The sequence below is a fragment of the Fistularia commersonii genome, chromosome 32 (genome assembly GCF_037954325.1).
Source record: "Fistularia commersonii isolate RoL2024-O1a breed Wild chromosome 32, RoL_Fcom_v1.0, whole genome shotgun sequence".
Taxonomy (NCBI): domain Eukaryota; kingdom Metazoa; phylum Chordata; class Actinopteri; order Syngnathiformes; family Fistulariidae; genus Fistularia; species Fistularia commersonii.
In genome coordinates, this window is record NC_141315.1 from 4,500,487 (window position 1) to 4,521,887 (window position 21,401).

A 21,401-nucleotide genomic window follows, 5' to 3' on the forward strand; every position below is an offset into this window, starting at 1 on the left:
AATATCAAAAACAGCAGGCAGCTTTAGCGTGGTACTTATGAACAGCCCTCCTCCTTAAAAGTACATGTTCATTTGAAAAAAAACAAAACAAAAACATATTGGGTCCTTAACTCAACACTTCTTCATTTTACAACTATCCGGTCGAAGTGAACATAAATCTTCGCTTTTTGAAGAGAAGAGAATTTTGAAGATAATAAGGATGCACCGTCTAATTATATTTTGAAATAAATTTTACATTGATGCTCTTATAGTTCTTATCTTTTACCGTCAAAGTAGGAGTTATTCTGAAATTACAAATGCTTTATAATTAGTTTTATCAAGCCTTTTTTTTCAAATTCACACGATCATGAGATTTACGGAGGGATCGTAAAGGCAGCACAGGCGTGGCGTGTTGCGTCCATTAAATGCGACTCTGCAACATGGTATTGCAGGGTGATATGACAGCGTGTGGATCATTACCAGGACCTAATATACTGGAATGAGTTCAAACAAATAACAGATTAACCAGTGTTGTAGTGCACATAAAAGTCCCGCTGCAAAAATGGTGAAGGAGCAATTTAGAGAGACGGATGTGGCCAAAAAAATGTGAGTGGAGGAGTTACTGCTAACTAACAGAAGCTAACTAGCCGGTTAGCTTGTACCGTTTGTTTATAATGTGACAGATATTGTTAAGTAATTCAGTGTAAGCAGCAGTTGTTCAAGTATATCATGACCAGATAAAACAAGGTCTACCATACTGTTCGTAACATCCACGTTTCCAAAAAATGGACATAGTGTTAATCCAAACTAATGTCATATAGCTAACTCTTTAAATGACGGAATGAATTCAGCTTGTCAGTGTATGGTTGCTATATTGACGAAAGAAAGAATAACATTGTTAACTCGATTACTAAAACATATTTTATTTATTCAATTTCGTCGGAACAGGGTATAGCTTATGAAATGTGAAGCCATTTGACAGATAGATGTCGATTAAATGTCTTTCCCTCAGACCCGATCAGTATCAAGTGCTGCTGACAGAACTATTATTATCTTGTGTTATTGTGACACTAATATTACCTTGTCTTTGTATCCACTGACTTTGCCCAAATCTACCATTTGGGCAAACTGACTTACTTTGCCCAAATCTGTCATTACTTACTGTTCTTCACTCTCAAGAGAGCTTGGAACCCTGTGTTGTGTTTTTTCCCTGGGGTTGAGGAATGTATCTGTATCCGGAAGTCTGTGTCGAAAGCTCCGGATACCCAATATCAATACCACACTGAACCTGAGGATTTCAGTTACATCTTTCATGAAAACAGAAGTGTTTAATGCGAACACTCAGTGTTTTTTAATTTATTTATTTATTATTTATTTATTTTTTTAACATTGTCTGATCATTGTCTCAACTGTGAATATTTTACTTCTCATCCTTGTCTTCAGAAGCCACATCTGCTTTGGGATGAAATCGGCTGAGCAGATGCGTCAGCAAGCCCATATCCAGGTGGTCAGCAAGAACCTGTATAGCCAGGACACAAAACACAGTCCATTATCCTATGGAGTGCTGGACCATCGCATGGTACATCATATAGCTTTTAAAAATTGACCCTAGTTCACATGAACTTCTTATTTAGTTGTTGACTGCTTTGTTTTCTGGAGTGGGGTGGTCATGTTTCACCTTTATATCATTCACAAACTGTTGATTTATAGTTCAGTAGTGCAGTTCAGAATTTAACAGTCTTCAAATGAAGAATGTTTTGTATCCGATGTATGTGACATGTTCTTACCAAACCACATTGTAACATCTTTAAAATGCTTATGAATACACAAATTAATGTCTTTATATCACTGATATTGATCATTTGCAGGTTTTATGTCTAAGTTTGCCTTTTTCTTTGGAATTTTATTTTAATTTCCATCCTGCTTTGTACAGACTACACTAGTATTGTGTGACATGTATGGTTTCTATGTGGCACTACTTTGAGATCAACATTTGCATTACCACTGGAAGAAAGTTAATAAGTACATATTATTACATTCTCAATCTACCCACACATATAATAGCCTCTTCTTGAACTATGTCATCGATGTTTTGTAGCAATAATGTTGGAAACTCGATGCACATGAGCACCCTGCCTTTATGTGTCCCACAGGGTACTAGTGAGAAGGACAGACCGTGTTTGACATGCGGGAAGAATCTGGCTGATTGTTTGGGACACTATGGTTACCTGGATCTGGAGCTGCCGTGCTTCCACGTCGGATATTTCAAAGCTATCATAGGAATCTTGCAGGCAAGTTCATTGTCCAGTGTGGTTTGTGTGACTACCAAAACCACTGGTCATTCAACAGCCAGATCACTACAGCAAGCGGTAGATATGTATTTTGTTTCCTTTAGGTGGCACTAGAGTGTCAAAAATAGAACAGGTGCAGTGTTTTTTTGAGAAACTGTATACATTCAGAAGAAAGTCTCCTTACTTTGTTTGGTCATACTTGTGATTGTTACTTTATTGACACCGATATCTTGAGATAACCCTGCAATTTCATGCTTTCATGTACAGCAGTAACTTATCTCCCTGATTGTTTTGTGTCATATCACCAGATGATTTGTAAAACATGTTCAAGCATAATGCTGTCCAAAGAGGAGAAACTGCAGTTCATGGATTTATTGAAACGGCCCAACTTACCATATCTCCAAAAGCGAGGGATGAAAAAGAAGATATCTGATAAATGTCGCAAAAGGACTACATGTCTCAACTGTTCGGCTTTCAATGGTAATAACATTTCTTTTGCCGGTTTTCCTTTGTGTTTTTTTCCTCAACCAAGCGACATTAGTAAAATGGTCAGAAATAATCTTTCATAATTTTCAGGACCTGTTAAAAAATGCGGCCTGCTTAAGATCATCCATGAGAAGTACAAGACAACCAAGAAGGTGGTGGATTCTTTTGTGTCAGAGTTCATGCAGTCTTTTGACACTGCCATCGAGCACAATAAAGTCATTGAGCCGCTTCTGACACGTGCACAGGTGAAATTAAGACAGTCTTTAATTTTGCGTGTAAGGTGTTTTTTCAAATCACACCAATCTTTGTTATATGCTCAGTATTCTAAAATGTGTGTTTCACAGGAAAACCTTAATCCTTTGGTGGTGCTGAACCTTTTCAAGAGGATTCCTCAAGAAGACATCCCTTTACTACTGATGAACCCAGAGGCCGGGAAGCCTGCAGACCTTATTCTCACACGACTACTGGTGCCTCCTCTGTGTATACGGCCCTCAGTGGTGAGCGACCTGAAGTCTGGCACCAATGAGGATGACCTCACCATGAAGCTCACAGAGATAATCTTCCTCAATGATGTCATCAAAAAGGTTTTTATTTATAATTTATCTGTTTATTTTGTATCGATGTTACCACATGAGCTGCGATCTGTAATGTAAATTGGTCTGACAATGTCATGACATTAAAATGATTTGCAGGGTTGTGTATCACCTGATAGCAATGTTGAATAATGTTAAGGTTGAACTCTTTAAGCCATTTCCTGTCTTGCCTCTCTCTATGAAGACAACTAAATTAAACAGACTATTTTTTGTCTTCTAGCACCGTATGACAGGGGCGAAGACCCAGATGATCATGGAGGACTGGGATTTTCTCCAGCTGCAGTGTGCCCTTTACATCAACAGTGAGCTTTCTGGTATTCCCCTTAACATGGCACCAAAGAAATGGACAAGAGGCTTTGTTCAGAGACTCAAGGGGAAGCAAGGTGTGCTTATGTAACTCCTGAATGAATGTTGAAAAGTAGCTTTCTAAAAGTAGAAAGCTCGCTTCAAGGTCAAGTAAGACCTGTTGGATCCGATTGATTTTCATATACTATGATATCTCAGGTCGATTCAGAGGAAACCTTTCAGGGAAAAGAGTGGATTTCTCAGGCAGAACTGTCATTTCCCCTGACCCGAACCTGAGGATTGATGAGGTGGCTGTCCCAATACATGTGGCCAAAATCCTGACTTACCCAGAGAAGGTAAGTATGGTTACATGGTTGGGAAAATATACTCTCCAACAATTTTTTTTCAAGTGGTCACTCTAAATCTTGCACTATTTTACCAGGTGAACAAAGCTAACCTTGACCTAATGAGGAGACTTGTCCGTAACGGTCCTGATGTTCACCCTGGTGCTAACTTTATTCAGAATCGGCATATGCAGATGAAAAGGTGACACAATTAAAAATGACTATTTGCCTTATTTCTTTTCTTTAATTCACTACTAGAAATGTATCCTCATCTCTTGTTTTAGGTTTTTGAAATACGGGAACCGTGAGAAAATTGCTCAGGAGTTGAGGACCGGTGATGTTGTGGAAAGGCACATGATAGACGGAGATATCGTCCTGTTTAATCGACAGCCATCTCTGCACAAACTCAGCATCATGGCCCACATTGTAAGTTTATATTTAAATTTGTAGTTCTTTTTTTTTTTTGCTGCCCTTGATAGGGATAGATTCAGGAATCGTCTTGTCTTTTCCCAAACCTTAAGTGTGTGGTTGACATATTCATTTTGTATCTTAAGTCCACGTCTTGCTTTTGAATTTAGAAAGGGGAGAGTTGAAAGCGACACATTTTCAACTGAACCTTGCTCTATATGCACCCATCTTGTGTCCATATCTAGTTTTATCCATGAGACCATTTTTCCAAGTTGTGCTGCCAGGTAGTAACTTCTTAAGTGTGGCAAGGCCAATCCGCCCTTATCTCTGGGTGCACAGAGTATTTTCAATCTCACTCTGGGCCTCTTGTTCTGCCATATATATTTGGAAATGAGCTTATCCAGTGAATTTGTAGTTCTAAGACACAGCACTAGTTGTAACTTGTTGACACTAGTTGAAACGTTGATATCAGTTGTTTTTTTTCCAGATAGCTGGTTCCTTGAAATGCTGCTAAACCAAAGCACTTTTGACCTATTTGTTAATGATGTGTGCCACAGAGCACAATTATGCAGATTACGATAACTGATTTTTCATTTTTTAAGGCTGCAAGGCAAGATGCCAAATACTTTTTAAACAGTTTTGAAAATATGAATAAACAAGAGTTGTGTGTAATCAAAGATAATTACTTTTTATTACACTTTGTGTAAATCTTATAGATACAAATCAAACAGGTCAGTGAGAGTCACATCGAAGGAGAACAAAATTTACTTTTTCACCAAAAATTCTATAATTGATTTTAAGGTTTGGTAAATAGAATGCCAATTTTAATGTAAATAAATTGATATTACATTCCACATCAACGTGCACATAACCACAAAATCAGGCATAATTAAAAGACAAGCAAAAAGAAAAAACAAAATGTGAAAAGTAAGATTTTATATTTAGGTTAACCTTCTCCAGGCAGATGTTGCAGATTTGCGACAGCCAAATATCAGATTTTTCCTGCAACTACAACTTAATTTGAGCCTGAGAGGGTTAAGAGAAACAAGTGCTAAATATGAAAAGTGGCCTCAAGAACTCTGTTTAGTAACTCATGAAATCCTCACCCTGATTGCTTTTATACAAACGTACAAAACCGAAATGAACAGCAGTTTTTTTTTTTGTCTTTTTAGATATTCTTGAGATTTTGCAATCGGAAACTTTTAATATTGTGACATGATAGCCTTCTGATTGAACTTTTCCACTTTAACCAGACATCAGTACAGCACTGTAAGTTTGTATATGTGAACAGCCAGTTCCCTAATACAGGCTTTTTATAGACATTTTGAAGTAACAGGTACGAAATATTATTCCCCATGTGATGTCCTTGTGGAAGTACCTGTATTTCAGAGTTTAAATATGTAATTTAAACTTGATTTCACAGGCCCGAGTTAAACCTCACAGGACATTCCGATTCAATGAATGTGTCTGCACCCCGTACAACGCTGATTTTGACGGCGATGAAATGAATCTTCACCTGCCTCAGACAGAAGAGGCCAAAGCTGAAGCTCTGGTCTTGATGGGGGTGTGTAGTTCATGACACAGATTGTCAGCACAGGAATCAATTTTAGTTTTTAGCATTGTAAGGGTGTCAAGAAATAATGGCGTGTCATTCTTTTCTTCCAGACAAAAGCTAATCTTGTAACTCCAAGAAATGGTGAACCTCTAATTGCTGCAATTCAGGACTTTCTAACAGGTCAGGGGCGTGCACTGGCTGCCTTTAAAAAAACACCAATATTTTTTGATAATTATATGATGTGTGATATAGTGAAAGCTTTGTCTTGTATCCATTAACTTAAGACCATATTTCTGTCTCCTAGCGGGTTACCTCCTGACCCTGAAGGACACGTTCTTTGACAGATCAAAAACATGTCAGATCGTGGCATCAATTCTCGTAGGCAAAGATGAAAAAGTCAGGATCTCTCTCCCCCGCCCGGCTATTATGAAGGTACCCCTCTCTATCCATTTGCGTGTATTTATTTACTATTTATCTATCTTTAATATTTTATCGACCATCCCTTCAGCCCATTGCTCTGTGGACAGGCAAGCAGATATTCAGCCTCATTCTAAAGCCAAGCAAAGAATGTCCAGTCAAGGCAAATCTCAGGACCAAGGGCAAGCAGTACTGTGGCAAGGGAGAAGATCTCTGCCACAACGACTCATGTAAGGCTCATAAATATTTTGATTCACTTGCTAAAAGGAATTGGTGATCATTCCTTTCGAAATGAAACATTAAAAGCATTTGGCATAAGATTGCTGTTGTTATCTCTCTTTCACAAAGTGTTTTTATCATTTTTTTTCCTCTGTCTTTTACTGTCATAGCCGACACAACTTGAAAGGGCCATCAGATTATGACATGAAATTAATTATCATATAAATTGCAGCACATTTTGTTATCCAAACCTTTAAAGTGATAAAGTAAAAAGTGTTGAATAAAATGACCTTTTGCTCGTCCACAAAGCTGAATTTCCTTCTGCCTTCGTTTGCACTTTGCCAACAGAAGGTGACCCAACAATAACCCTGTGCTGTACTTCCTTCCATCTATTTCATGTTTTCTGCTCTGGGAACCACTCGCATCAATTCCTGTCATCTTTCCAGTTGTGGTGATCCACAACAGTGAGCTGATGTGTGGCAGCATGGACAAGGGTACCCTCGGATCAGGCTCCAAAAATAATATCTTCTACATCCTGCTGAGAGACTGGGGTCAGCTAGAAGCTGCCAATGCCATGTCCCGCTTGGCAAGACTTGCTCCGGTCTATCTTTGTACGTTGACAGTAAACAATTCTTTTTAGATGGTTTGACTGAAAGCTACTTAAACCCCTCCTTTTTACCCCTCCATTTTTAAATCTTCTAGCAAATCGGGGCTTTTCCATTGGCATTGGGGATGTGACACCTGGACAGGGTTTGCTAAAGGCAAAGCAGGATCTGCTGGATGATGGTTACCAGAAGTGTGACGAATATATCGAAGCACTAAAGACGGGCAAGTTGCAGCAGCAGCCCGGCTGCACTGCAGAGGAGACGCTGGAGGTGAGCTTCCATATTCAGACCTGATGACAAGTGTGACGATGCACGTAACCTTTTTACGGTGTAAGAAATTTTGAGTAAATGCCAAATCTTTTTTTAGGAAAAATATGTTATGACATGTAATGCTCTATGAAAATGGGGGAACTTTTTAGCCGCCTACAGCCCCTTATAATAGTGATGTTTACAAGTGGATTCATATTTGTTAGCTATTATAAGATCAGGCATAGAAAATGTGTCAAAGCTACATGATCAAGCCAAAGTCCAGCCAAAATTTATTCATCCTTTGTGTTTAAAATGAAAAAAGGATAGTTTTTCATCTAAGTCCTGTTTTTTAATGCTTGCCAGTAACTTTTAAGTAATGAATGAAATAACAGAAATGTTGAAACAAATTTTAAGGCTCAGCATCCAGCTGACTCAATCTAATGTGAAAATCATTCCCAAAAAGTCTCTCATTCTCAGTCTTTTCAGTAATTCATGACTCCATTGTAAAGTAGAATTAACTGATTATAAAATGAAAATGGTGTAATTACCTATTTATTATTGAACTGCGTGTAAAATGAATTGAAACTATTTTAGTAAGCAAACCGCTCAGATTTTTTTTATGTTTGTTCATGAAAAATGGCATCAGACTGACATGAAAGGATATCTGTTAACCTGATTTTACCAGGGTTTGCGTTCCTCTACACTATTTTTGTTGAATAGAACATAATTTTCACATTGTGAAGTTGCTTTTTATGAAAGCAGTTTAGAACAACAAAAGATAGTACTGTTGTATTTAAAGATGATGTTTATAAGACCCTGAGTGGCTTTCGAGTGGAAAAAATGATCCCCTGCGCAAACGTACTGACGTATTTTCATTGAACCAAGTTGGCAGGCCTGAGACCCATTTAAATTCCCTGTCTCATGGATTCATCGCTCTTTCAAAAGGCCGGGACACCGCCAAGAAAATTGTGGTCCTGCTTGTGTGTCGGCAGCTAAAGATACCTTGATTTTGCATATTTTTTTTTGAACAGGCTTTGATCCTGAGAGAGCTGTCGGTCATCAGGGACCGAGCTGGAAGTGCTTGCCTCAGGGAGCTCGACAAGAGTAACAGCCCTCTGATCATGGCTCTATGTGGCTCCAAAGGTAAGGCACCTGGAGAGAAAAGTTGATTTTTAGATACGGATTATCCTATCTTGTGCACTGTGACATTTATGACAGTGCTTTTTTTCATCCTAGTTTCCCTCTTTTTTCTAGTTCTGATTAATCCACAATGCTAACATATACCTCCCAATATTGTTAGTTCAAAAGCGCCATAGTTGTTAAGTATTCCTGCCTTGCCAAACCAATTTATCAGGATTTTCTGCTCAGCTTTTTACAAATATGACTGTAATGGATTTATATAAACTGATGAACTATTTAATCTCTGGCTCTAATTTTTTTCTTGTTGTTACACAGGATCTTTCATTAATATCTCCCAGATGATTGCCTGTGTGGGTCAACAGGCCATAAGTGGCTCACGGGTACCTGACGGTTTTGAGAATCGCTCGCTGCCTCACTTTGAAAAGCACTCAAAGGTAAGACTTTGTGAATGGCTGCGTTCTGCTTTATTTTATATCTTTTCATTCATATTCAGAGGTATGTGAGGCGCAAAGGCAATCACAGTGAGCAGGGAAGTGCCAATCGTCCCATAAGTAAAAACCAAGCAGCATTGCTCTGCTTCCTCCTTCCAAGATTAATTGACTGTCTTGGTATAATTTAGAAACTAGTTATGTTTTCTCAATGAAGCGGAAAAACAGACACGATGCTAAACAATCCCTGCAGTGCATGAGAGCTTTTCTGAATGGATGGATAGATAAACATGATCCTGAGCTGAAACAGCCCTTGTCCGCCTCCCCCAGGGTGCCTTGTAGTGCACGTGACGATTTTCTGTCCATAGTGAACCCAGACTTAGAATTCTTGTTTTTGTATCGGTGGTTCCAGTGGTCCGAACTTAATGTGTGTATAAAAATGACATGTTACTCGAGGATTCTTGTGATCCTTGTCACATAAAGGCATTAGGAATGGCTATGAGACTACACCCATCCCAATTATGACATATAATTTGACCAACCAAGTATAAATATGTTTTGACTTTTTTATAATTTGAAATATTTATAATAAAATTTTAATTGAAACCTGACCGTTCTATTTTCTTCACAAATTACAGATCTCAGCATGCACCCATTTGAATCAATGTTCTCACTGTTTAGAAGAGAAAGCAAACAAATTTACATTGTTTTTCGATATAAAAGTAGAAGGCTACAGCCGTGGCAACTGCATATCCCCTGGCTATAGAGTCAAACCCCAGTTTGTTTAATGCAGCACAAATGTCAGAACTCACAACTTCTGATATGATAGTTAATGCAATGGTGCTCTTTTTACAATAGAATCACAGCCTCACAACCCAGTGTATGTGTTGCTGCAAGAGCCCACTCAACCATGCCTGCAACAATAATTAATTACTGTAATTCAAGCTTTTAGTAGCTGTTACGCATTAATCTGAGTAAATAGTTTCTATTCATCTTATTGTCGTCCGCTGTCTTTTCATTAGCTTTGTTCGCATGTCGAAGGTTTTTTTTTCTTTTTACAAGGAGGCCCACATTATTTAATGTGGGCTCATTTATAGAGTAATTGAAAAATGAAATCCTTTTGTATTGGCTTAACAACATTTTGTCCACAGTTGCCCGCGGCTAAAGGCTTTGTGGCAGACAGCTTTTACTCAGGCTTGACGCCTACAGAATTTTTCTTCCACACAATGGCTGGCCGAGAAGGTCTGGTGGACACCGCTGTGAAAACCGCAGAGACGGGATACATGCAGGTAAAGCTTTACTTTGTAAATTCCCCAGTACAGGCAGAAATGCAGCATTTATGAGAGATAAAAGTGCAAACCATGTGTGCTGCTTTTTAACACTTTTGATTGTCACACAATGGATATCAAGTGCAAAGTGATCATGATGAATATTTTTCTTATCACCATGTTGACTAAATATCAACAATTAAGCATGACGGGGGGTTGATTGACCGCTTGCTCTAAGGTTCGAATGGAAGGATGAATAATGGTCAATTTCTCTGAATTTTAAATCTTGTTGCCACGGTATTTCTGTTCCTTCCAACTTTCGGACAGCGACGTCTGGTGAAGTCTCTGGAGGACCTTTGCTCGCAGTATGACCTCACAGTCCGCAGCTCCACTGGCGACATCATTCAATTCATTTATGGTGGAGATGGTCTCGATCCTGCTGCAATGGAGGGAAAGGATGAACCTTTGGAGTTTAAGCGTGTCCTTGACAACATTCGAGTGAGTGACAATAGAATCAACCCACTAATGCATGACCAACTGTTTAGTCATTTATACCACACATCAACCTACCCCAAAAGACAGAAGAGTTTAAGTTGTCTTTCCCCCTCAGAGTGCTTTCTACATTGCTGTCATGAGACAATTTATATGCCAATAGAGAGACCAAACAATTAGGCTGCTTGCTGAAATCGTTGTTCCCATCATTTCCAGAGGCAAACCAACACAAGTAGCTAAAGTTGTTCTGTCTTCTGGCGTGCTACCTAATAAATTGCATCCTTTGCTATATCACCTGAATTAAGCTGATCTTGCAAAATCAGGCTTATTTGGGTAAATTGATAAAGCAAATTGATGGGATTTTATTACATCTACATCAATGAACAGATTCATCCTGGCTTCACTGTTCTGTTGTAAGGCCGGCCATTTTAAAAGTCATGATAACAGTACTACTGTTAAAATCCATATTTGTGTCCAGCGGATTCACACATCAGCTTTAACTGAACAAAGCACAGGGGGCAACAATATTACATTCTGTCTTCAAGAGGCAACTTCCTCATCAGATGGGAGAGATAGTGTTTTCAGACCACTTTAGATTCTTTTATTGATCTGGACCCCACAGAACCTGAATGGCTCAGCTCTTTCCACAGACAAAACCCTGGATGAAAGAAAGGGTAGAGGATGCCTGCCACTCTTTTCTTTTCATTCAACCACGTGATGGTTTTTATAGTTCCTGAGCTTTAGATGAGTGTCTGGGCTCCTCTGAGAAAATGCCCTTGTGTGTAAAACAACTTGCCTCCCTTTGTATTTCTTTCCAGTTAATCAAATTTAGCAGTATCAGGATAACTTTGACCCCTCTAAAAAGTCCAATCTGTTCATATCGGGTAATGTCTGCACTGACAGCTGATTGAGAGATGTTCTTAAAAGCCAAACTCACGCATGCATATGGTGTAAAAATGTTTCCATCATATTTGCGGCCATAAATTTGTGACTCATAAAGCACATACAGAACGTTCCTGGTGTCATTCAGTCTCAGCTGTGTAGCATCACCATGGCAAAAGCTATTTGTAGCTGAAATATGCTCGCCTATGTAATAAGAAAGTCAGAACACCCCAGCATCTGTCCATCAGTAACTCATTATTTGGCCATTTTTTATTTAGATGTCTCAGAACGGAAAACAATTTCAGTGGGGCACATCTTTCTTTGATTTTATGTATTTAATTTATTTTTCAATAGCTATATTTGCTTCGCAGAATGAGCTGCAACCACTGACTACATCATGATCTGACGCCTTGCATATGGTGTATGTTCACCAAATTAAATGAAAATTTGACTGCTTTGATGAAATAAATGTTTGAATGAATCAGTTAAATATTTCCTGACTGCACACACCACGGTGAGGAAGTGTTTGATGCTCTCCATCCCCACAGGGGGTCTATACATGTCCAGATGAGCCCGCGCTCAGTCAGAACGATCTGGTCCTCGCTGCAGATGCTATCATGAAGAAAAGCGACTTCTTGTGCTGCAGAGACAGCTTCTTGGAGGTAATATTATCTATTGAAAAACTCAAAAGCCTCTATTGAGATGATACTATAACTTATATGAAATTGCCCCCTCCCCTTTTCTCTTAGCCAAGGATTTTTCATACTTTACTGCACAGTTTTTTTCCTCTTAGTGTTCCATGAACATTATTTTAACTTTTGTAAAAACAGCAATATGGGTACTTATTGATTTTATTCATCCTCTAAAGCAATGGTCCCTAACCTTTTACTTTTTTAGTGCCACAGACCTCTTCATCCCAAACAGCTTTTTTGCTGACCGTGAGCGGGGGGGATGATGATAAATCCATTAAAGTAGTTGGGTTTTTCCTCCCTTTTCAAATAACCTCTCCAGCGGCATTTGTTCATTGGCCATTTTAGTGAGTTAGCTTGCTGGCTGAGTTGGAGAGAAATGCTCTGGCTACGTCAAGCGCAGGAGTGAGGCGCAGTGAAGTTTTTCAAAATGATATGGAATAATATAGAAGACTAATGAAAATAAAGTACATTTCATTTGAAACAACTTTTGCAGCCTGGTGGTAAGGGGCCGCTTCTCTTAGGTGACATCTGAGTGTTCAATTGAGTGATCAGTTAAGCGTGTTACTTGGCTCCATGGGAAATGCAAGCCAAAAAATTACACTACTGTGTTGTATCATCTTGGATAACGTTAAGAGTCTGTCTTGCTGTTAAGTGTGTTCTTCTCAAGGCCATAATAGTTTCTTTTTTTTAAAGTGTTGTACTCAATAGCATGCGATTTATATTTTTTGAAGTGTATTTACTCTCGGTAAATGTAATTTACAAGTGCATGATGCAGGATGAAGATATTACTGAAGAAAAAAAAACTTTCAAATATAGTCACAAAGCTCAGGCCTCCATATGTACCAACATTTCCCCTGGGACGGCTGCAGATTTTATAAGGTTGAATACTGCTGTGTTTTTGGCCTTTGATTGAAAGAAACCAAATTTTCAATGTGACACAATCTGTCTTATCAGAGCGTCTGCTGGTTGTGTGTCCCTCCTTGTATTGATGTAAGAAATAGTTTCGGCCCACTATGAATTTGAAACTATTAAGAATTTCTCAGCGTCCCTCACAGAAGAATCAGAACTGGAGCTTGAGAGTTAACCCGCAATGATTTAATAAAGATATTTAAGAGAACAGAAAATAGTGTCTATGCTATTTGGATGCAGCTATTCAATGGCAGATGACGAATTCCCTAACCCTCCCCCCCCCTTTTTGTGTAGGAGTTAACTGAAACAGGCTCAGAGAAGTACCTGGAGGTATGGTATAACTGAGCATGCTGGAGTGTAGTTTGAACTCTACTGAGAGCGGTGTGTCAGTGACATCTGAAGCAGACATTGTGTCGCTCTGCATATTTTTCGCATTCTCTATAGATTTCAGCTGTTGTACTGAGAACTATTTGCATGACATGGCTTCATACGTCAATTGTGCTGTCGAGGATTTTGCATTCGACATCTGAAACAATATTGCTTCCTTTACTAACTGTAGGAAATAAAAAAATTCATAAAGAGCATCTCTGAAAGAATAAAGAAGACCAGAGACAAGTATGGCATCAACGACAATGGCACGAGTGAGGTAGGAAACAGATCAGAGTCCTGAATCTACAGCTGTATTATATTTTAATAAGCTCTAATTTTCTTTTTTGTTTTGTTTTTCCCCCAACAATGCAGCCAAAGGTTCTGTATCAGTTGGATCGCATAACACCCAGCCAATTGGAGAAATTTCTTGAAACCTGCAGGGATAAGTACATGAGGTATGGCTCTTACAGCTGTGCTAAACTACCATAAAAACTTCCCTGCCCTCTTGTCATCATCATTGCTGATAAAAGGAACTGAACGGCTTCTATTCCAATAAAAATGGACCTAAATGTGCTGTTTCCTGCAGGGCAAAATTAAGTCATTGAGGTTAAGACATATCTTTTACTGTGTTAAAAGTTGGAGGCCCACCAGGCCAGTCAGCCGCCTAAGATGTTGGGTGTTTTTATCAGTTATATGGAAAATATGAACTATCTTCACATTTGCGATTTTTATTCTTTTTTTTTTTTTTTTTTACCAACCTACAAAGTAACCTGATATCTGTTCTGATCTTTTCAAACAAAGTGTGTTTATGAAGCGTAAATGCCACGACTGATCAACCCATCAGGAATGTCAGACGAGCTGGCCCACCTTTTCCATATCGTTTGTTCACCCGAGCAGGGCTCAGATGGAGCCGGGCTCTGCAGTCGGGGCCCTTTGTGCCCAAAGCATAGGGGAACCCGGTACTCAGATGACCCTGAAAACCTTCCACTTTGCCGGCGTAGCATCCATGAATATCACCCTCGGCGTTCCTCGCATCAAGGAGATCATCAATGCTTCCAAGAACATCAGGTGAATAAGAGAAGACATCCTTTTAAGTTTTAGTACCATCTGTCATTGAGGAGGAGGATGAGGAGGAGGAGCTGTTTTGTCTTCCACAAGGGATTTTTTCTTGATTGTTTCATGGCTGTGATTTTGATTACAGGGATTTAGGATAATTCTCAACCATTCAATTGGGTTTTCCTGTAGATAAAGCAGATCTGTTTGGCTTCTCCGATCGAAAAGGAGATAAGCGATAGTCTTTTAATTAAAATGGCAGAACATAAGTGCATTAAATTGCTCACATCCCTGTATGTCATTTTGAATAATAATGTTTTTTACACGCTGTAGCACCCCTATAATCACTGCTCATTTGGATGTGGAGGATGATGCTGACTTTGCCCGACTGGTGAAAGGGAGAATTGAGAAAACTCTTCTCGGAGAGGTACCCCTGTCTTGGAAACGTATTTTTTGCTCTTTCTGTAACACCTTTAGAGCCCGGTTTTGTCAGTTATAAGCCAGCTAGCATACGGACGTTCACCAAAATGCATGTCTCTTGATGTCCAATTCAGATCTCTGAGTACATCGAAGAGGTTTTTCTTCCAGACGACTGTTTTATCCTGGTGAAACTGTCACTAGAAAGAATAAGGCTTCTGCGACTGGAGGTAAAACTAATTTCATACTATTAATCTTGCAATTACAGGGTTTGACGCATGTACGTAAATCCACTCCACTATTGTTTCTTCAAATATGGCACAAGTGCTGACTTGAATTCAGTAGAACCTGTTCAGTTAAAGTGGCTGAAGGTTAAAGGGACTGGGCTTTGATTGCAGAACATGACAGCGCCCCCCTTTAATCTCCTCGCATCCTTTTTATTCATTTTGCATCTAGAAATACCCAAACTAAAATGGATATTTCAATGTGATCAAACTGCAAATGGTCTCCAATTAAACAACGCTTTTACTCCTTGTGCCTTCAAAGCGCTCACACTAGATTACGTTCACACACTGAAGGTGTCAGAGCTTCTATGCAAGGTGCTAACTAGACCACTTTGGAGCAACTTAGGGCTCAATGCCTAATTTCATAGTATTTACAAAGAAGCGTTTTTCCAATTTATCGTTGATTACGCTGAACATCAATCTTAAACGCTGAAGGACCTCTACTTTTTTATCTTTATTGTTTTTATCAATATATCCGTTCCTAAACCGGCACTGACAATACAGTCTATTTGCATTTACAACTTGAATGATAGCTTATCTCCGCAGCAGCATTATTATTACTGTGGTATTCAAAAGCGCAACCTCCGCCCACCAAGATGTAGCTTAATTATCCAGATAAAATTAACTAGTCGTCAAGTGTCATAGGCTTTTCTGTTTCTGTGGAAAAAATAGTGCGATAAGTGCCTGACAAAGTAGGGCAAGGAATATTATTTATAAGTAGACCATTGGGACACTCAATTACTGTGGGTCAATTTTGGTCAAACAGTCCAACAGATGTAGGCATCGTCAAGTATCCCCATTTAAGTGCTTTTGAAACATTGGAGTCTGTTGTGTTTCAAAATCAGGTGAATTGTGAGTAGCCTGAGGCTCTTTGAGGAAAAAGCAGTATGTGCTGTTACTGAATGAAAAGATTTTAATTTGTGAGCTCAAATTCTTACTTTGCTCTCCTGAACACTTCCTCTGTAACATAAAGGTAAATTTGTAATACTTTGCTTGAAATATTTATTGTATTCACACATGCTATAGACAATTAAGACCTGTTTAAGTCATTTCTTTTTAGAAACTTCCATACACACTAATTTGAAAAGCAAATTTAATAACTGGGTAATGGGAAAGGGTAGTATTTTTGATTGTTTTAAATATTTCCCATCCCCAAGTCTTTGTTCCCGTCAGTGATGCCTCAAGATTTTCAACACTAACCAGAAATGCTTATGAAATACTTCACAACCTGTGGTTAAAAAGCAGCGACGCTCATGATTTACTTCTTTTGTCTGACAGGTAAACGCAGAGACGGTGCGTTACTCCATCTGCATGTCTAAACTGCGGGTGAAACCAGGAGACATCGCCGTGCACGGTGAGGCTGTGGTCTGTGTGTCACCAAGGGAGAACAGCAAGAGTTCAATGTACTATGTCCTCCAGTCATTAAAGGAAGATCTCCCCAAGGTGAGATTCTGCAAGGAAAAGAAGAGCATCTCTGAAAACAGGGCAACCTGATTATTTATATATTGTCCATTCTGTACTTGGGAGGTGTGGGAGTTTCTGGGTCAAAGTCATTACTGTGGAAAATGGAGCCTGACTCATATTAAATTTGATCTATTGGCAGAGATCAACAGAGTCCAACATACGTTTTTACACATACAAGTATAATGCATCAGTAAATGTTCTTTTCAGACCACTAACAGGCAGAAATTTGTCCCTTTTAAAATAAATGCAACCTCAGTCCTCTGCCCATCTGAATAGAAAGTTACAATGATACCGCAATCAAAATTCTTTAAAAGAGAAGATCAGAACACTGAAGTAATAATTCAAGTCATAAAAAGATGTATGACCCAAAAAAATACCCTACACCATAGTGTGAAATAGAACTGGAGCCTTGTTTTTTTGTTTTTGTTTTGCCTCGGAAGGTGGTTGTTCAAGGAATACCTGAGGTTGCCAGAGCTGTCATTCACATTGACGAACAGAGTGGTAAAAGTAAGTACAAGCTCCTGGTGGAGGGCGACAACCTCAGAGCTGTCATGGCAACACACGGAGTGAATGGAAGTGGGACAACTTCAAACAATACCTATGAGGTATGTCAGTATGTACAGTACTTAAAATAATTACTGAAATCGCTTGGAACCAAGCCCTGTATTTTCCACAATTACCCCTACATCTGTCACCTGAATTATCAGACTCCACTAATACCCCATGTTCATTCTACAAATCATAAACCCATTGACAAGCCCAGTGAATAATACAGCCGTGGCCTGAGGCATGGCGCTGTGCATCCAGTCATGGAAATATGTCAGGAAAAATGTCCTAAATTTGACCGGAACTCAAAAAACAGCAGAATGTGGGTTATGTATCCAGGAACGTCATAATAGAACGCAATCATAATGCTCTAATGCTCTCAAGAAGAAGGTTTTGGCCAGCGCACAATTTCATTTCCATTTCAACCTGAACAACTTTGTAAATAATTAGCTGCAAAGTCTTGTCCATATTCATTATGTTACACTACTTACAGTGTCGTCTAATCTGGACGGCTGTGTTAGTAACATTAATTTGTATGAAGGTCGCTCCATGCTGACATAAACATCCACCCAAACCTACACAAGTAGCTGCATTCGGTATCACCTGGAAGGTGCAAACCACAGCAATGGGGGGGATTCAGATCATCTTGCTGTTAATCTCAATTCCCTTTGGTAGTCTGAAAATTGGCCATCTTTTTCCTTTTTTCCTATTAGCACAGAGAAACCTCTGGACAGGTCTGTATGTTGTGTGTTGTGTGTTGTGTGTGTGTGTGTGTGTGGTCGGGGAGATTGTCATGGTTCCATCTATTTTGAGCACTCTAGCTGATGGCAAGATCACCACTTATTGTATTTCTGTCTCCATGTTCTTGACATGTCCTTGGTGTCAAATGTCAAAGTGACCTCAAACAGTGTTGATGGTATCAGAATGTAACTTTTGCTGCTCTATTGATTTCTTGAATGTCTGTGAAACTCAAATTTGAATATTTTTCAAATATATATACTTTAAAAAAAACTAAACAAGTACCAACCAATTTACCGAGAATATCCTCGCACTTGAAGTTGGTCCGACCAGTGTGCCTCCACTTCTTTATTGATTGCACGGTCACTTCTTGAGCTCAGTGCTTGATTGTTTTCAGCATCCCAGTACACTTATTCCAGGTTGAGAAGACTTTGGGCATTGAAGCTGCAAGATCAACAATCATCAATGAGATTCAGTACACCATGGTGAACCATGGAATGAGCATCGACCGGCGTCATGTCATGCTTTTAGCAGATCTCATGTCCTATAAGGTATTCTGGTGGAAACGATCACCGGTATTTTCCAAATTTTTTAATATTTATAGACACATCTGTACAACACATGGATTATTATTGTTATTGATTTGTCCATAAAGGGGGAGATTCTTGGAATCACCAGGTTTGGTTTAGCCAAAATGAAGGAGAGCGTTCTCATGCTGGCCTCTTTTGAGAAAACGGCCGACCACCTCTTTGACGCCGCGTACTTTGGGCAAAAAGACTCAGTCTGCGGTAAATTTATTGCTGATCAAAATAATTACTTGGTTTACTCTTCTGTGGATCTTAACATTTCCCGTATTTCCTGTTTTTCAGGCGTGTCTGAATGCATTATTATGGGGATTCCAATGAATATTGGCACAGGCCTGTTTAAACTCCTTCACAAGGCCGACAAAGACCCCTCCCCAGTCCCAAGGCCGCTGCTCTTTGACTGTCCAGACTTTCATATACCTCTAATCACATAGCATGAAGGTCAGACGAACGGCATTTTTCTTTTTCCCCGGTGCTGTCTCTTGTCACAAGAGACACCAATGGCCAATTTTCAACGAAACAGGTGCCTCCTGATGAAAGAGACTATCGTTTTTGTTTATTTTGTCTACTTTGTGTAACAGTTTCTGAAGGCACACAGGTTTTTGTATGGTAATTTACAATTTTTACTAAGCGCATACAGTCATGTATGAGATGGAAAATAGGCTGCCATTATTTCATCATTTTTCCCTGGATTTTTACTCGTTTATTATGGTTTTCAGCATTGCACAATACATTGACATAATCACATTTTGGCAGTCAATACAGAAGAAAAATGTGTTGAGTTTTAACAAACATGGTTTGCAACAGGCTTCGGGTAAAGAAAAGTTTTTTTTGGATTTGCGTCCAAGACAATGATTTTTGACTTCTTTTTTTTAACATCTCACTTCTGTTTGACTCATAAGAATGGATTACCGCGATAGGAAACATGTCAATTTTGTAATATCTTCACAAAAACATGTTTTTCATCCAATAACTACAACAACAGTTTTCTGTATAAAGCCTAATAAATAATGTAAATGTAAATAAATAAAATGTTGAAAAATGAATGTAGCACCTGAAGACTAATCTTATTTATTAGCCATGAGTGATATAAATTAGGAGATCTTTTTGCAATGTGCCACTTTGATATGATTGTCAGGATGAATGCTACCTCTGAGTCTTCTTGTTTCCAAACAACAACCTGCCTTTTAGATGTGCCTCAGCTGCCAAGCTTGTCCAATTAGGTTAACTAATAACATTGCAGAGTGTAGTTTGAATTTTGCATGGTCCTCTATATTTTTTAATAATCCCCACTGCACAATTGCCTCAAGGTTCTTCATTTGATCCTAAAAATACATTGTTGGGAAAATACTGTCACTGTATTTTTGAAAATAGTTTTTGAAAAAAATACAGAATATGAGGCGTCTTCATCCCCGTACAGCTGCAAACACCTCACTGAAAGCATTGGTTCTCTCCTGATCATTCGTGCTACAGCAGGATGTCTCATTGCACTATTTTGGGCCAATGTCTGTTTTTTTCTTAACACATTTCAAGCAAGTGGTGGTTTTTCCTCAGCCTGGTTTTGTCATATGAACCTTAATGAAATCCAAGTTGCTGCAGAACCTTTTAACAGTTTAGTAGCAGAATATTGGCTCTACTTGGCTAAAATCATAAAGTAGAACCCATAGAACTGATCAGATAACTGTCATCAGTCAACAAACATGCCCACAATGGATCAGTAACAATAAACTCATTCTGCAATAATTAATAAAAGCTTATAAGTCTCCCACTGGGTCATGAGGTAGGGTCAGGTAGTGAGGTGACCGAAACAGTACAGTTTATAATCTATCCCAAGCAGTTAAGGGATTTGGATTGGGTTTGCTTTGGTGTTAACATATTTATTTATACCAGTTTTGGTGTTAACCATGTGTTAACATGGTGTTAATATATATATCCATCCATCTATCCATCTTCTCCCCCTTATCGGGAGTCAGGTCGCAGGGGCAGCAGCTGGAGCAGTGAGGCCCAGACCTCCCTCTCCCCCACCACATGGTCCAGCTCCTGTGGGGGGACCTGAGGCCTTCCCAGGACACCCTGGAGACATAGACTCTCCAGGGTGTCCTGGGTCTTCCCTGTGGTCTCCTCCCAGGTGCACTTGCCCGGGAGGTGTCCAGGAGGCATCCTGACCGGATGCCCGAGCCACCTCATCTGGCTCCTCTCTATGGATGACCCTATCTCTAAGGGAGAGTCCGGCCACCCTGCGGAGGAAACTCTGCAGGGTATATATATATACCCTGCGGTATATACACACACACACACACACACACACACACATATATATATATATATATATATATATATATATATATATATATATATATATATATATATATGTATGTATGTATGTATGTATGTATGTATAGGAGTGGAGTCTCTGGTGCTCTTCCTGCTCCACTGTGATTTATAATAGCCTCTTGAACCACATACCAATGTTAGGTGGCGGATGGAACAGTGATGGCTTGTTGAAAAATGTATAAATAGAATCTTCAATTAATCTATAAAAATGCCAAATGGCAGCAGTCCATTCTAAAGCAGATATGACCAATCAAAAACACTAACAAGCATCTTTTAGAGTCCCTCCCGCCCCCATGTTTCTCAACTTTTATAACATGATGTGAGGAACAACAAACATTTTTCATCAGCTACCACATTTATGGTGTGCAAA

The 21,401-nt window shown here is 39.1% G+C and overlaps 1 protein-coding gene across 3 annotated transcripts; it reads left to right on the forward strand.

Annotated features, from left to right (window-relative positions):
* The first annotated feature begins 421 nt into the window (after positions 1–421).
* On the forward strand, positions 422–19,743 carry polr3a (polymerase (RNA) III (DNA directed) polypeptide A). 3 transcript variants are annotated; one of them, XM_086139938.1, is made up of 32 exons: positions 422–585; positions 1,423–1,558; positions 2,133–2,270; positions 2,579–2,750; positions 2,847–3,001; positions 3,101–3,340; positions 3,570–3,732; positions 3,854–3,990; positions 4,077–4,180; positions 4,263–4,404; positions 5,810–5,950; positions 6,052–6,121; positions 6,246–6,373; positions 6,450–6,588; positions 7,024–7,188; positions 7,280–7,452; positions 8,463–8,574; positions 8,887–9,005; positions 10,151–10,288; positions 10,595–10,765; positions 12,190–12,303; positions 13,537–13,572; positions 13,802–13,888; positions 13,984–14,066; positions 14,509–14,679; positions 14,998–15,091; positions 15,219–15,311; positions 16,644–16,808; positions 17,270–17,434; positions 18,533–18,664; positions 18,769–18,901; positions 18,983–19,743. In XM_086139938.1, exons 1-32 carry the CDS (start codon positions 542–544, stop codon positions 19,129–19,131), a joined length of 4,209 nt encoding a protein of 1,402 aa, XP_085996064.1. In that variant the 5' UTR covers positions 422–541; the 3' UTR covers positions 19,132–19,743. The 3 variants fall into 3 exon arrangements, with proteins under 3 accessions (XP_085996064.1, XP_085996065.1, XP_085996066.1); XM_086139939.1 differs by lacking the exon at positions 13,537–13,572; XM_086139940.1 differs by lacking the exons at positions 18,769–18,901; positions 18,983–19,743 and having other exon boundaries at positions 18,511–18,659.
* Positions 19,744–21,401: the final 1,658 nt, after the last annotated feature.

Coding starts and splice junctions, on each gene's coding strand:
- polr3a (XM_086139938.1), top strand. CDS start 542: ATGGTGAAGGAGCAATTTAGAGAGACGGATGTGGCCAAAAAAAT. Junction 3,733..3,853: donor GAGACTCAAGGGGAAGCAAG/GTGTGCTTATGT, acceptor ATGATATCTCAG/GTCGATTCAGAGGAAACCTT. Junction 17,435..18,532: donor CTTCAAACAATACCTATGAG/GTATGTCAGTAT, acceptor CACTTATTCCAG/GTTGAGAAGACTTTGGGCAT.